The sequence below is a fragment of the Saccostrea cucullata genome, unplaced genomic scaffold (genome assembly GCF_032062105.1).
Source record: "Saccostrea cucullata isolate Sc308-1 unplaced genomic scaffold, CSIRO_AGI_Scuc_v1 ctg651, whole genome shotgun sequence".
NCBI lineage: Eukaryota > Metazoa > Mollusca > Bivalvia > Ostreida > Ostreidae > Saccostrea > Saccostrea cuccullata.
The window spans coordinates 159,674-175,293 of record NW_026928561.1 but is presented as its reverse complement, the minus strand read 5'-3'; the positions used below and the strand labels follow the sequence as shown (position 1 = coordinate 175,293).

General features: G+C 36.9%; 1 protein-coding gene and 1 long non-coding RNA gene across 3 annotated transcripts; both read left to right on the top strand.

The window, feature by feature from the left end:
* On the top strand, nt 1–7,595 carry LOC134277961 (uncharacterized). The gene is made up of 5 exons (XM_062760265.1): nt 1–484; nt 3,895–4,210; nt 4,451–4,579; nt 4,689–4,917; nt 5,303–7,595. The coding sequence occupies exons 1-5, from the start codon at nt 357–359 to the stop codon at nt 7,183–7,185; spliced, it is 2,685 nt and encodes an 894-aa protein (XP_062616249.1). The 5' UTR covers nt 1–356; the 3' UTR covers nt 7,186–7,595.
* Nucleotides 7,596–9,919: 2,324 nt separating this feature from the next.
* LOC134277960 (uncharacterized) lies at nt 9,920–14,992 on the top strand. Of its 2 annotated transcripts, XR_009994358.1 has the most exons (3): nt 9,920–9,970; nt 10,260–10,370; nt 14,857–14,992. It is a non-coding gene; the product is annotated as an uncharacterized LOC134277960 (long non-coding RNA). The 2 variants fall into 2 exon arrangements; XR_009994357.1 differs by lacking the exon at nt 9,920–9,970 and having other exon boundaries at nt 10,199–10,370.
* Nucleotides 14,993–15,620: the final 628 nt, after the last annotated feature.

Sequence of the window (15,620 nt, the reverse complement as noted above, 5' to 3'; positions counted from 1 at the left end):
AGTCGGCAATTTTATCAATAAATAGTAAATAAATGGTTAACAGGCATAAATACTACCAGTGAGCTTCGCGAGCGTAGCGAGCGAAGCGACAGGATGGCAACGAGTTTTCTCGATTTTCTCTAAATCGCCGTCCAGCCAACATCAAACTTCACATATCAACTTCGGAATGTCCAGTTAGTAATCCCTGACATTTTTTACCATTCAACTACCCTACATTATCATTATAACAACACTTCTTCACATCTCGTTTATAACCAGCGGCCATTGACAATTCTGCGTGACGTCACATTCACTGCAGATCGAAATACTCGGAACACGGATTATCGAAATGAAAAAGATCGAAGTATTCCGAGAAGATGGCGGAAAATATCGAAAACAGCATCGAAATGCAAGATCTTCGAGAAAAGGCGTACCATAATGCATTAGAGGGGCATAGTTTTATAATAACGGGCCAATGTGGAACCGGGAAAACTTACTTATTGAGGTAATTGAGTAATTACACACAATCTTTGAATATATATAGGGTTGTTTATTTTAAGTTTCTGTCGACATTTTCCCGCAAAATGTCAAACCACTGATATTGTACTTAATAGGTTTTGTTAAAACATTTTCCTGGGTTAATCAATATTATTTTTTTTTTGTAGTTTATTTTCTACAAATTGTTTTTTAAAAGAGTATTTTATGCAAGAGGGTTCAGCAAACAACTTTTTTAAAATTTTAAATAAATGCTCAAAAATGTAACTTTTATGTGAAATAGTTTTTTTTTTTGTCACTTACCAAAGGGAAAACAATATATTTAAATAGTTGTCTTAGTACTATAGTTTCCATACCTTTAGTTTATAAACGAATCCCTCTTCTCCTGGATTTGTTTGACTTGTTTCTAACTGTGTTTAGGGCACAAGGGGTAGTAGCAGAGTAAAACGAGGCTTTTAGACTAGAGTTTGACTTGTTTGACACTGTGCACTGTCCTAGAATTATTGCAGTGTTAGAAGGACCATACTGCGCAAGCGTAGGATTGGTATTCAGACCATTTCTAATGCCTCTCTGTTGACCAAATAAGTTCTCCACTATGTCTGAATTGAGGTATCCAGGATTAATGCTGTTTTTCCCATTCAACCTTAATTTACACAAGGAAACAAATCCCATTAAGGAGGAGTTTAAGTCACTTCTGGTTTCTTGTGTCATCAGATTCTTTGATGTCACGTGCATCACAGATTTTTCAACTTCATCTTCCCATGAATTGAAGAAGGATAGAGTATTTTTAATAGACTCAAATTTCTGGTCATCCAGAGAAGTAATCGGCTGCCTAGTTGTGCAGAATATGTCAACTATCTTGGATGTATGTTCAAGAAGTTTGATACTTGATGCAAGGTTTTCTGGGTTCTTGAGGGTGGACTGGTAGGATTTCATGAGGAACAGCATGTCCTTATTTAAAACCTGTATAGCAAGTTCGTTTCTCATTTTTGATGCAGGAGTCAGATTGATGTGTTCTTCTGTCAGCTTCCTGTGGATGGAAAAGCCACCCTGAAAGTTAAAATTAAAGCTTTCTTCCCAATGTTCCCAAACAATGCATTTCTTTTCATGGAGTAAATATCTCCCAGCCTTTGTCTTATGTTGCAATTTGCTAGACTCGATGTTGTTTCGTACTTTCTTAAGACAGTGCATGACATCTTGAATGTAGACCATTTTGTGCTGTGGAAAGAATATGTCTGAGAAAATGTAATCAGAACTTCTGGGTGTGTCAGGGTGAGGGAATAACATTCCTGCAAACTTTCGATTTGTGGAGGCTCCATCTGTCATGAAATAATCAACCTGAACATCCCTATCCCCCAACTTATCCACACACTCCCAAAATATGTTATATATTTGATGTGCTGTTCCTGGATTCGATCCAAAAAACACCACTGGCCACCTGTAAAAAGAGTGATCACCCTGTTACTTACTCATGTAATACTGACAATGACTTAATGAAATCTGTTAGAAAGAATATATGTCCATCTTTTCTATATTATATAGTATATCATGACTGCACTAAGTATAGCTCATTTAAGATTTTAAACATAGTGAATTTTGATACACATCAAACACATTTACCTGAATCCAGTTAATCCATGAAAAACAAATTGAAGAACATGTGTGGCTAGTTTCACTTCCTTCTTTCCCTTACAAATGATGTCTATATTATTGTTCGTACGTCCCATATCAACAAATCCAATTAAGTCCCAACCATCACCTGATTTTGTGATAATGAGATCGTCTTGAAGTGTCATTTCATCGATAATGAGACCACCGTGTCTTCCAAACTCTGAAACATTCTGTTTGTCCATTTCTTTGGTCATCCATACCAAATTTTCCTCAATAAATCCTGGAGTCTGTTTAACAGAATTTTTGTAGTAGCGTAGCAGCCGTTTAGAGGGCAATACTAGAAAGTTTGATTTCTTCAGGTCTTCATAAGCCTGTGGGGATCGAATATACAAAGTTAAACAGAGACTTATTAGTTTCGGATCCCACCGTCTCTGACGTTTCTCGAAATCATGACGTGCACAGTTCTGTAATTGGGATTTTAACAGAATCCCAAAATGCTCTGGCAAACCTTCCTGCTTAAGAACTAGATTCACTATGTCTTCCATGTCTTTATCGTCTTGTTTGTTTAGAACAATATGAGCATCAGTTTCCTTGGACGTCAAGTTTGGGTTAAACATACTGTCTGTTCTCCAGTCCTCATTAGATCGCTCATCAAGCGTTCCATTGTTTGAACTCTGAATGTTCTGATTCAATTCTTTCAGTACACTTTTCACCGTAGTGGAATCCTTCTTCTTTTCCTTATCTTCCATGTCAAGAGGACAATGAATTTTCACATTCTCTTTACATTCTGATTTCTCATCGTTACTGCTCTCTGGATGCTTCCTTTTTCTAACTGTTTTCCTGACTCTTGAAATGTTGCAGGAGGAACACACATCCTGTTTAGCGAACCATTCCAGTAAAATGCTGCAGTACTCTGATCGCATAACCGAAACTTGTTCTGCCTCAAAAGTAGCGGAAAATTTCTCCTCTTTAAATGATCTTGGAAAATAATCATCATCTTTTGGAAATCCTTTGCAGACATTTAAAGTTGAAATTAAGTGAATAATTCCATCAATGTTTGACTGAGTCAGGGGAACGGAGAAGCCAGTGGACAATTTCTTTTCTTCTACTTGCATCCAGAAGTTACCTGGTTCAAATCCAACTGTGCAATTTACCTGAACACTATCTCTAAGGTACGGTAACGGACACTTGAAAGCAAAAAATCTGATTGTTTCTTGCACTGTACACATAGGTGGTAACCGTACACAGCTGTTGTCACTTGTAACTGCTCTTGGACTAAGATTCTTGAATAGAATGACTCCTTTGTCTCCTTTTATGTTTTTAGGACATGTTGACTGTACGTTAAAAAGTCTTCTTATAAGTTTGCTTAGTGTTTCAGGACATGGGGCATTTGCTCCGATTGCCTGTACACAGGCATTATGGATGTCTCGAAGGCTTACAAACATCCCATCCGTCTTTGCTTCTAAATTCAAGGCCAGCCTATTAAATTAAAAATGAATCAAAAGTTAACATATGGGCAAGGATAAAGTTTTTAGACAGACAGACAGGGAAATGGATATACAGAGCAAAAACTAAATAACCCAGAATCCTTGATTATAGGGGTATAATAAGCTGACTTGATAAAATTTGACCAATCCCTCTTAGTATCAAATGCCTTCAAAATCAAATGATTGTGCATTTTGCAAACAACTTTTCCCATGGCTTTTTTTTGGGGGTGGGGGGTTGGGTGGGGAGGGGATATGTATGTGAGCACTTTTACCTTAAGACATGTATATTTCATAAATAAAAATCAATTATCAAATGTTGTAGGAGAATTATTAAGGATTTGAAACAGAAGAAAGTCACTGCTGTTACAGCCACCACTGGTATGGCAAGTCTTCAACTTGGTTGTGATGCTACCACACTTCATCATTGGTCTGGGATTTATGATGGTCGGTACTCCCATGCTACTCTCGAGGAACTATTCCAGAATGATGACAATTTTGCAGTGGCAAAAGAAAGGATTGAACGCACAGAATGCTTGATAATAGATGAAATAAGCATGTTGTCAGCAGCTGTTTTTGACATGGTGGAATTTGTCTGTCGCATTGGGAAGAAAAATAACAGTGTTTTTGGAGGGATACAGGTATGTTCAAATGAAAAAAAAAATAATAGTACATAAAAGTTTCTTAACTATTTAATGACCTGATTTAAAATGATTATGTCAGATATGTCATCAAATAGTTATTGGATTAAGTTCATTAACATGCACACAATTAATGTACTGTATTATGTAATGTTTATATGAGAAGTTTACTGGAAATGTCTTTTATCCATGAAAAATTTATTTCATTTTTATTAATTAATCTTATGTTCTTTATTATAGGTCATCGGATGTGGTGATTTCAAACAATTACCACCTGTCCCTAATCGCAGATATCAGGATGACGGACAGTACTGCTTTCAAAGTGTGAACTTCTTTTCAACCTTCCCACATCATATCAATTTGCATGAGGTATGTTTTGAATATATATTGCAACATGTGTGAAGAGTGTAGATTGACTTTTAAAACATTAATTGATGTGTAAATTTATGACAATATTTTCTGAAAAAAACTATCGTAGGTTGTAAGACAAAGTGAGCCTCTATTGATTAAAGCTGTGAACGAGCTGTGTGATGGGGAGCCGTCCGAGGAGACTGTGCAGTTTTTACGAAGTCTTGACAGGTCTATAGATGCCCCCGCACAGGAAGTTACCAAACTGTTTGGCACAAACTTTGATGCAAGCGTGATCAATCAGGACACCTTGGAGGAGATGCCTGGGGCAACATTCCATTACAAAGCAACAGATGAAGGTACATGTTATTGTATTTTATTTATATAAATAATTTTAAAATGGGTCAGTTTATAAAGTCAAGTAATAAATGTATGGCTTATTTAAGAATAACAATGTAAAATTTGCTAATCAACTTTCATTAATTTGGGACATTTCAAAGTTTCCATCAGTTGGTAAGTAAAATAAGACATCAGGTACAAATGCATGCAGTTGGGGACATGCATTCTTCCTAGGACTTACTGTACAGAACATTAAAATCCTATCAATTAAATATATCATGATAGTACAATAATACTGTTATATTATATGCAGATCAGTTAATTTTAAGAAGCAGTTGCAAAAAACATAATCTTTGACATCAATAATATTAAAATGTTTAAATTTGTTTCTTTGATTAATTTCAGGTGAAGTCAGAATGTTGCGGGATTGCACAGCACCAAAACACTTAGTATTGAAAGAGGGTGCCAAAGTTATTCTTATAAAGAATATTGCAGAAGGACTCTTCAATGGTATGAAAGGCATTGTTCACAAACTACACCCTGAAAAACCTCCAATCATCAATTTTAATGGGAAGTTGTTCGAAATACCCAGAGTAAAGTTTGACGTGTTTGATCCACAGCAACGACGGACATTAGCCTCAAGATCCCAGTTTCCTGTCATACTTGCATTTGCATTAACAGTGCACCGTGCGCAGGGGCAAACATTGGATTTGGTAGAAGTAGACTGCTACTCTTTTTTTGCTCCAGGTCAGATGGGGGTTGCAGTTGGCAGAGCAACTAAGATTAGCGGACTAAGAGTGCTGAACTTCAACTCTACAGCGGCTTTTACCAAACACCCTGATGAAGTTTTTCAGTTTTATGAAAGACCTTTTACAGACTTCTCTACGGATTTGCATTGTTGTGAAAAAACAAGCATAACTAAACTATCCTCTCAGAGTATATGTGACGAGCCTTCTACATCAGGGGAACCCTGCTTGTCTGGAACAATATTTGAATCAAGTGAAGCTTTCCCTCAAAAGGAGTCACCCTGGGATATACACAAATTTCTTACAGAAAACCAGAAATCTCCATTCATATTGGAATTCTCAGATGACTTCTTTCACTCTCTGTCATTTGAAAGACATGTGAAATTTCTATATCATCAAGTATGTGACATTTTAAACAAAACCCCGAAATCACCCCAAGATTGGACTGTTGCTTATAGTGAAATGAACACTTTTCTCTTAAGTGATAAACATAGTTCTTCAGTGAAAACAATGTTTCAGAGAAATGAACTTACAAAGGATGAATTCAAGTTGTCTACAAAAATTGTGCTTTGGTTCATGGATAAAGAAATAGAAAAGAAAGCAGAAGATATTATTCAGGACCACATCAAGAAAACAGAAAAGTCGGACAATTCTTCAGAGTTATCTGATGCAGCTCTGGCAAAATTACGGTACCTTGCTGGAGCCTGTGTTCAAAAGGTTGCCAAACGCATAAAAGACTCTGTTTTGAGGAAAGTTGGGAAAAGTTCCAAGAGAAGTAGAATTATAAGAAAATTAGAATATAGAAAGCAAATAATGTTGAAAAACTTTAGGATAAGGGAAGCTGATGTTGATGAAGGGGAGGAGAGCATGAGAGAGATTGAACATAAGCAAGGACCAACCAGGGGACTGACAGTAGTTAGTGAGCCTGTGTTCTCTTTCTTTAAATCACTCCATAAGATTGTGCAAAAGAAATTGACAAAAGAGCATTTCCATCTCTTTCATGAAGATTTACATAATGTCGTCCGTAGAAGTGTGGATTCTGAAATGACTTTAGCAGATGAGTGGATTTCTTTGTTTAATGATGCAGAGGTTTCACATGAAGAAGTAGATGATGAAATTTTTATAACTTTGGTTATGGAACTCTATCGTGATGTTACGGAGCATTTTATCAGGATTTCATTTGTCGATGCTCTTAGAAATTTCAAACGCTCTGTTCCTCGAAAGAAAAAGCAGGCCTTAAGAACAAAAGTTCAAGCCCTGGGTGAGAGGGAAGACCATAAAAAGAAGAAAGTAGATGAGAAAGAAGAGGAAGAAGAAGAAGAAACTTTTTCATGCAATGTTTGCAAATGTAACTGTGAGTGGGAACCAACAGATATAGGGGATGAGAGCATTGCATGCGACAAATGCAATACATGGTTCCACTATAAATGTGTGAATTTGAAGGGAAATGAAGCCTTTCTGAAAAAGAAAAGTACAACATGGTACTGTTCAGGCTGTAGCAAGAAAGGAAAGGGACGCGGGAAACGTTCTTCAAAGAAATAGGTAAACATTAACAATCATAATTATACAAGATTGACACAATATGGTACAGATTCTTAATGCAGCCAAGGTATATGTATGTACAAGAGTTATCTCTCTTTTTCCTTGTCAATATTTGTGTACAAGTAAATTTCATAACATGAAATATTTTAACACAGTAATATATCACTTGTGTATAATTCAGTTGAACGTGTTCTTGTATTATTTTTTACAAGTCCACAAGAAAAAAAGTCTTAGAATTAAAAAAAAAAATTCTTAACTTGAAAAATATAGACAATTTATCCCCCACCCATAACCTTTCTAAATGCATATATATGCACACTTTTATGAGATATATTCACTTTATAAAGGAGTACGTAAACAATGAAAATATTATATAGACTATTGATTAATATCATATGGGCTTTATCCACTATAAAAATGAGTAAGGCCATTCTAATTTTTTTTCTATGTTCAGCATCCACATGGGTCTACTCTAGGTTTTCCACATATCATATGGGACCAAAAAAATCAGTACTGTAGTCCTAAAATTTATTATACTTGTCAAAACCTTCACAGTCTGTCAATCTCTTCAAATATTTTCTTACAGTATGTTTTTTTTAAGCGTACGAAACATTCATTTGATTGAATGCTAAAGTATTACATATATATCTTTCTATGTATTCCTTTAAATGATGTCATTTTATAACTTATATATGAAGGCTGTGTTTTATATTTTTGGGTTTTGTGTTTTTTGTAAATAAGTTTGTAGGTTTTGAAAGATGGATTACTTAACAGAGAAAAAAAAATGAGTAGCCTGAACATGTGAAAAATCTATTACATCATTATTAAGTTGATAAACTTTCATGAGATAAATATTATTTCCTAAATAAATTGCCTGTAAAATCTTCATATTAATTAATTATTGAACAAATCTCCAATTTGGCACATAACAACACTTTTGTACAGCTATCTTAAAAATATTTTAATTTCTGTCTACTTCACTAAATTTAAAATTTAGTTCAACATGAATATTTTGACTTAAGCTTCAGATGTTTCATGAATCTGTGGCCAGTTTATGTATTAGCAAGGTGTCCGTCGTCTGTCCAGCTGACTGTCTGTAATTTTTTTTTTTCAAAATGCTAGTCCTCTTATGGTTTGGTCTGATTTCATTATAACTTAGCATACAAGTACACCAAAAAACTTAATTAAGTGCCTTTTTTTAATTTTGATTATTGGTGTTGTTATGGTTACTAAAAATAGAAATCTCTGTGAAATTTCTTCCAAATGCTACTGCTTGTACAATTTTGGTCCACTTTCAATATAATTTGATACACACATAGAATAACCAAAGATACATAATTCCATTTATTTCTGCCTATTGAAAAGTTAAATCCAAGTGCTACTTTTCCTTTATACACTGACAAACCAGTAGAGCTACAGTCTCATCAGAGAAACTGCTGGTTTTATTAAGCTACATTATGATGTGCAGTGTATATTCATTTTATCTCAGTCAGATTGGTAAAGACCCAAAGTAAAAAAAAAAAGTGGTGTTCTTGCTAAAATTACCTTCCAAAATTTTATTTTATTTTTATTCTGCATATAGATCTATGTGATATTTTTTAAACTGTTACATTGCACTTAACACCACAGGGGCTTGTCACGAAATATTTATCTTCTTTTAAAAAAGTTACCCCTACTATATTTTTATATACTAGGGGTAACTTTTTTAAATGAAGATAAATATTTCGTGACAAGCCCCTGTGTTAACACCACTTTTTTTTCATTTTAAGGCAATACCAATATTTTGGTTCCTTTTAAATGTGTTTTCAGCATTATTGATTGATTTTAAAAAATCCACTTACCAAACAGAAGCTCCAAAGTTGTTGGACATCTTTGGTTGTCTTTAATCAGGTAGTAGAAACGATTTTCAATATCTGTTTTTAAATTTCCCGCAAACGAAAGTAGACGATTATCTCCCTTTCTTTTTGAAACAACATATTCCATTTTTAATATAGGATAGAGTTGGTTAATATTTTTGGGTTTTTTAAACATTAAAAAATAAAGAAAAACACAACTCATTGGTAAATATTTTTTAAATAGCATATTTATTATATTCGATGAATTATTATTTGCTGCGGTGAATGTGACGTCACGCAGATTGTCAATGGCCGCTGGTTGTAAACGAGATGTGAAGAAGTGTTGTTATAATGATAATGTAGGGTAGTTGAATGGTAAAAAATGTCAGGGATTACTAACTGGACATTCCGAAGTTGATATGTGAAGTTTGATGTTGGCTGGACGGCGATTTAGAGAAAATCGAGAAAACTCGTTGCCATCCTGTCGCTTCGCTCGCTACGCTCGCGAAGCTCACTGGTTGTATTTATGCCTGTTAACCATTTATTTACTATTTATTGATAAAATTGCCGACTCCTGTACTTTATACATAAACACAAAATGCCAAATCAAAACATGGAATTCACCATAATCTTGAAGACAAATCAGCAGAGCATTGTATACAGTGTGATAAGGTAAGTAAGTTAAAATGTACATGAATGATAATAATTCAATTAATATTCATTAACTGCCATTTTAAGAATGAGTTTATCTTTCAAAACAATGGATACACAAAATATTAGCAGCCTCTCAAATTCATTATAGATACTTACACATAAAAATATAGTGTTCTGATAATGCTAATAATTTAGACATAAGTATAACAAGTAATGTATAATCTTTCTTAATTTCATTCACAGGATTACAGAAAAAGAAATGGACACTAAGGTCTCAGCAAGCAAAAATATCAAAGGTAAATAATATTACAGAAATGAATCTCATTATCATCAGACTTAATGCTTGAAATATCAAATAAAAAAAATTACACATAAAGTCCACTAATCAATCTCATTCCCAACCTTATCTCCAAATTTACAACAAATATTGACAATGCATGAAATGAATACTTTCTTAACTTACTTATACTTATTACTCAAAATTACCAATTTAATTTTGTCCTAGAATCACATCCTGTGCTGTCTCCTGCTGCGGAACGGAACGTCTGGTTGCTGGAGAGTATTTGACCACTTCCTCTTTTGTAGGTTTACTTCCTGCCAGTTTCCACTTAAGCACTGGACCAATACCATTATCTTCCATCTGGAGACATTGTAGACTTGATGAGTTGTACTTTGACATCCATTGTGTCCCTTCAGGTAAATTTTTAGAACTGTCACGCTTTCTTGTTGTCACACGAATAGCACCCTCCTGATTAAGGTTTTCCTAAGTTTCCATAGTCTCAGCTCTCTTTCTGCACTTAATACAAGGTCCGCATTTCAGGCTTTCTAAACTGTCACCCTCTTCGCAGCTACAGTCGGCTGGGTTCGGACATCTTGATAGACCGTCGGCATTACCATGCTGTGTACCAGGCCTATACTCAATTTCAAAATTGTAGGCTGACAATATTTCAATCCAGCGAGCCACTCTTCCTTTAGGTTCTTTCAGTTTATATAGCCAGACTAATGCTTGGTGATCAGTCCTAAGGATAAATCTTTGTCCCAAAAGATATTGTTTGAAGTATTCCACGAAATAACGAACAGCTAGGAGCTCTTTATCAGTTACACAATAGTTCCTTTCAGCACGGTTTAGGGTTCGACTCCCATAGGCTAACACTTTCTCACGTCCATCCTGTACTTGGCTCAATACAGCACCAATGCCTACATCACAGGCATCTGTGTCAAGAATAAAATGGCCTTGGTTTGGGTCAGGATATCCCATTATATCGGGCCCAGTAAGGATCTTCTTTAGTTGCAGAAATGCTTTCTCGCATAAGTCTGTCCAGCGGAAAGAATGGTTCTTTTGTGTAAGTTCAGTAAGAGGTTTAGCTATCACCGAAAACCCTTTTATAAATCTCCTGTAGTAAGAGGCAGTTCCAAGGAATTGTCGTACTTCAGTAACATTATTTGGTCTGGTCCAATTCAAAATTTTCTCTACATTCTGCTTATCTGGTAAGACTCCATCTTTAGTGACTTTATGTCCAAGGAAAATAACTTCATCTTGAAAAAGGCTACATTTCTCAGGTTTCAATTTTAAACCTGCATCAGTTATTCTCTGAACCACCTGGCTAAGTCTGGACATGTGTTCATCGAAATTTCTGCTAAATATCACTACATCGTCCAAATAAATAAGACAAATGTCCCACTGGAGGCCATTTAATGCCATCTCCATAAGTCTCTGGAATGTACCTGGTGCATTAGTCAATCCAAAAGGCATGGTTTTATACTCGAAATGACCATATTTTGTAACAAATGCTGTTTTTGGTATATCTTCAGCCTTGACTCTGACTTGGTGATACCCAGCTGTCAAATCCAGAGTGGAAAACATTGAAGCTCCTGCAACGGAATCTAGACAGTCTTGAATTCGTGGGAGTGGGAATGCATCCTTAACTGTTAAATTATTTACAGCTCGATAATCCACACAGACTCTTATTTTTCCATTCTTCTTTCTAGCTAAGACTAGTGGAGAGGACCAAGGTGATGTAGAAGGTTGTATTATGCCCCTCTCTCGAAGGTTCAGAATGGCATCTCTCTCCTCATTGGCTAGTGCTATTGGAACTCTACGAGGTGGCTGTTTTACAGGTTTACTCTCACCAGTATTAATCTCATGTTCAACTAAATTGGTTTGTCCTAGGTCCCATTCATCTTTTGAAAATGCATCCTGATGGTCGAGCAAGAATTTCCGAAAAGCTTCTTTTTCTGACTTATTTAAGGACTGGGAAGAGCCTTCATAAAGCTCACGCAAATGATCTGGAACCTCACATGCCTCACCAGGCGAAAGTTCAGTAGATCGGCAAAGGCTTCTTAGGTCACTAAAAACCGGTCGAATTACATCTACTATTCCCCATATCCTTCAACAGTACCCACAACTGTGTCTGGATAAAGTGTTTTTCCCTCATCAAAAGGATTCATAACTCTCAGGGGTACACACAGTTTCCCTCTGATGTTAAGAACTGCTGGGGCTAACAGTAAGGAGGTCTTCTCCATAAGATCTCCACTTGGCACAAACATAAGGTCCTCCTCAATATCAACCTCACATTCACGCTGTATAAAAGCCGGTATTATTACTTCTGTATTCCCAGGTATATCACATCTCTCCACACAACGGAGGGTAATATCTTTATGCACACCACGTTGTATGCATGGAATATCATGACCTTTGAACCTTATCAGTCCTTTACTCAGGAGAATATCTGCTTGACCAATATCACTATTCTGCAGGATGTCCACTCCAAGTAACACTTCATCTTGGATATCAGCTACTAAAAGGTTTTTCTTGAGGGTCAAGGAACCAAGTTGCAAATCAAACGCTCCTTTCCCATAAACATGAATGGTACTTCCGTCAGCTCCTCGTAAGTGCGACTTTCCTTGAAGTCTGGGTCTGTTCACCTCTTTGAGTTGTTCATACACTTTGTATGAAAGTATAGTATTGGATGCACCAGTATCTGTTGTAATGTGGACATCTAAACCATTTACGTTTCCCTCTATGTACACACCATCTGCATCTGGTATTCGATTAGAAATAAAACAAAAATCTTCTGATTCATCAAAATTATCTGGTTGTCGGTCTGTTGGTGGGTCTAAACTGTTCGTCTGTCTGTCAGTTTCTTCTGTAGCCGGTCCTTAACCCACAGGAACGGCTAATGCCTGTTTAAAGGTGCCTTTGAGACTTGCAGGTCATTAATTCTCTTTGGGCAGTCCCTTATGAAATGACCTTCACCTTTGCAGTAAAAACAGCTACGTTTCTGTGGTCTGTCCAGAGGAGCTGTTTGACCTGTAGACATGTCTGGTTGAGATGTACCAATGACGGGCCTACTTGGCTGTGTCCCAGTGTTGCTCTGATTAGTCAGGTTGTTGAGAACTTTTGCCATCTCATCGATTTGTTTCTGCAAGGCTTCGATAGTGCCACCTGACCCTTGTTTGTTTCCTTGGCTGTACTTCGTATTTCTGACACTTTTCTTTTTCACCGACTTGGCCTTAATGACTGTCTTAGGCGTGGCTTCTGATTCAGAATCACTGTACAGCGACTTCACCTCTCTGACATGTTTCTTAGTTGAAGGCCGACCTGCTTCTTCATAATTTATAACCTGTCGTACAGCTTCATGTATATCGGAGGGGTCCTTGACATATTCCACATGAAACTGGGCTTCTCTATCAGCCAGACCATCTAAAAATTTCCTGAGCAAGTCTTCCTCTCTAGTCTTTGAGTCTCGCTCCGGGTGGGCTTTGACATACAGGCGCTTTAGATCAGCCGCAAAGTCCTCGACTCGCTCACCAGGCTTCTGAACTCTATTATTAAATTTTGCCAAATATGTTCGACTGGTTTCGATTGCACGGAAACGATTGGTCAGTTCCTTCGTAAGTCTCTTATAACTGCTTCTCGACTCTTTCGATAATTGGCCATACACAAAGTCAGCTGCATCTTCATGTAGTCTGGGCAGTAATTGGTCCAGTTTGTCATCTGTTGTCCAGTGGTATCTGTCTGCAACTTCCTCAAAACGACAAAACCAGACAGACCAGTCTTCTTTCCCTGTGTATGGAGGAATCTTTACATTGTGATGCTTGGCCTTTTTCCGGTACACAAAGTCAGACTCTTGCGATGTTTCTCTGTCGCTACTCAAACACTCATGAGATGCACTACATGTATCTGATTGTCTGTTGTCAGGGTTGGTCCTTTGGTGGTCTTGCTCAGAGAGCTGTTTAATTTTCTCTTGTAAATGCTCTACCATCTCCGTGAGCTGGATAAGTGCAGTTTGCTCGTTACTCGTACTGGATAAGTCTCTTGCACTTCTCATGGGAGCAGAGAGGGTCTGATTCTGCATCACAGGTACAGAACCTGTACACAAACTCACAGGCACAGAACCTGTACCTAGACCAACAGGCACAGAACCTGTACATGTACATAAGCTTACAGGTACATTACCTGTACAAGAACTTACAGGCACAGAACCTGTACACAAACTTAGAGGTAAATGAGTTCTCATGCAAACGCGGTGAGCTGATGTTGTAATTGTGGGGAATGTGGTAAACATATGGGTGCTCTGGTTTTGATGACCATAAACAGGACCTTGAAAACTCGCAGTACAAGGAACTGCATGAGAGTTTACAGGTAAGGTAGTGTGATAATTTGAACCTGTACATGAACTCGAAGAAGTGCTGAGTGCATGAGAGTTCACAGGTAACCCAGATACTGGACTTGCTGTCTGTGTAAGGGAGGGGCTCATGAGAGTACCGGTACTGGAGACTGCAGGTATATACATACTAGGGACAGCTGTCGGCTCTCTAGGAAAACATGTACATAAATTCTCAGCAAAATGTGAGCAAACAGGTACAAAAGGCATCTGAGTTGTGGGACCACAGGTGTGAAGATGGCTCATTTTAGGCCTAACTACACTGTGTGCTGTCTGTGGCTGCTCTGTAGTAGAACTCACAGTTACAGAAACTGTATCTGAGTTTCCAGTAAAAAGTGTAGATTCTCCGTCTCTCACAACGTCTGCCTGAGAACTCACAAGCATTAAACTTGTATCTGAGTCATGTAAATTTGCTAACTGGGAGGCTTCTTTATTTGAATGAACAAATGGCTTAGTTCTGTGCATGTCAGCTCCTTCACACGGAAATTCACATTCGCTTTCATTTTCTCTTGCAGTTTCTACGGAGGAGCACGAAATCCGTGAGGTAGATCTAGATTCTTGAAGACCACGACGCCTCCGTCGACTTTTACGACCTGCCATTGTGATTTATTTTTATTTGATGTTTGCTTAATAAAATTTTTGTTTCTCAAACACAGACAAAGCGTTGTTATGATTCGATCACAGGACCCGTAAACTTAAACGGATCATTCGATCACAGGACCCGTAAACTTAAACGGATCCCGCCGTGGATGCCAAAATTGTAACGCTTCGGAACGCCTGCCTTGTGTTGAGAACAAAAACTTCGATGTAAAGTTTTATAATTTTATTCAGTAATTCATAAACAGCGAAAATAAATAACAGTTTGAAATTCACAAGTCTCAACCCTCGGGACAAAAGACAAAATCAGTACCACTAGTCAACTACTGATATAACTGGGCAATTGGCACTATTTCCAGTAATTTATGATTTAAATAGAAATTCCCCCGACCAAAATAAAACGTAAAGGCTCTCTATAAATGACTTATAATTAATTTACAAATAAATATTCCCGCTACTAGTTCAACTACTAGCACGCAGCAGAAATATTTCCTAACTCCTAAACTGGGCTAAAGAAGATAAAAATAACTAGTTCACAACTAGTAATTATAAATAAAACTAGTACAATTACTAGTAATATGAATTTAGCCTAACCTAACATTACGTATTATGTACTTCAGTCACTTAGATACTGAAATAGTACACACCTTAAATTACTCTGGACAAAACTGGCAACCTTTCT

What these genes read in the sequence shown, in the direction of transcription:
- LOC134277961 (XM_062760265.1), top strand. Translation starts at nt 357, where the DNA reads ATGGCGGAAAATATCGAAAACAGCATCGAAATGCAAGATCTTCGAGAA. An exon ending in GTGTTTTTGGAGGGATACAG is followed by an intron (nt 4,211 to 4,450) that starts GTATGTTCAAAT and finishes TCTTTATTATAG; the next exon opens with GTCATCGGATGTGGTGATTT. An exon ending in ATCATATCAATTTGCATGAG is followed by an intron (nt 4,580 to 4,688) that starts GTATGTTTTGAA and finishes AAACTATCGTAG; the next exon opens with GTTGTAAGACAAAGTGAGCC.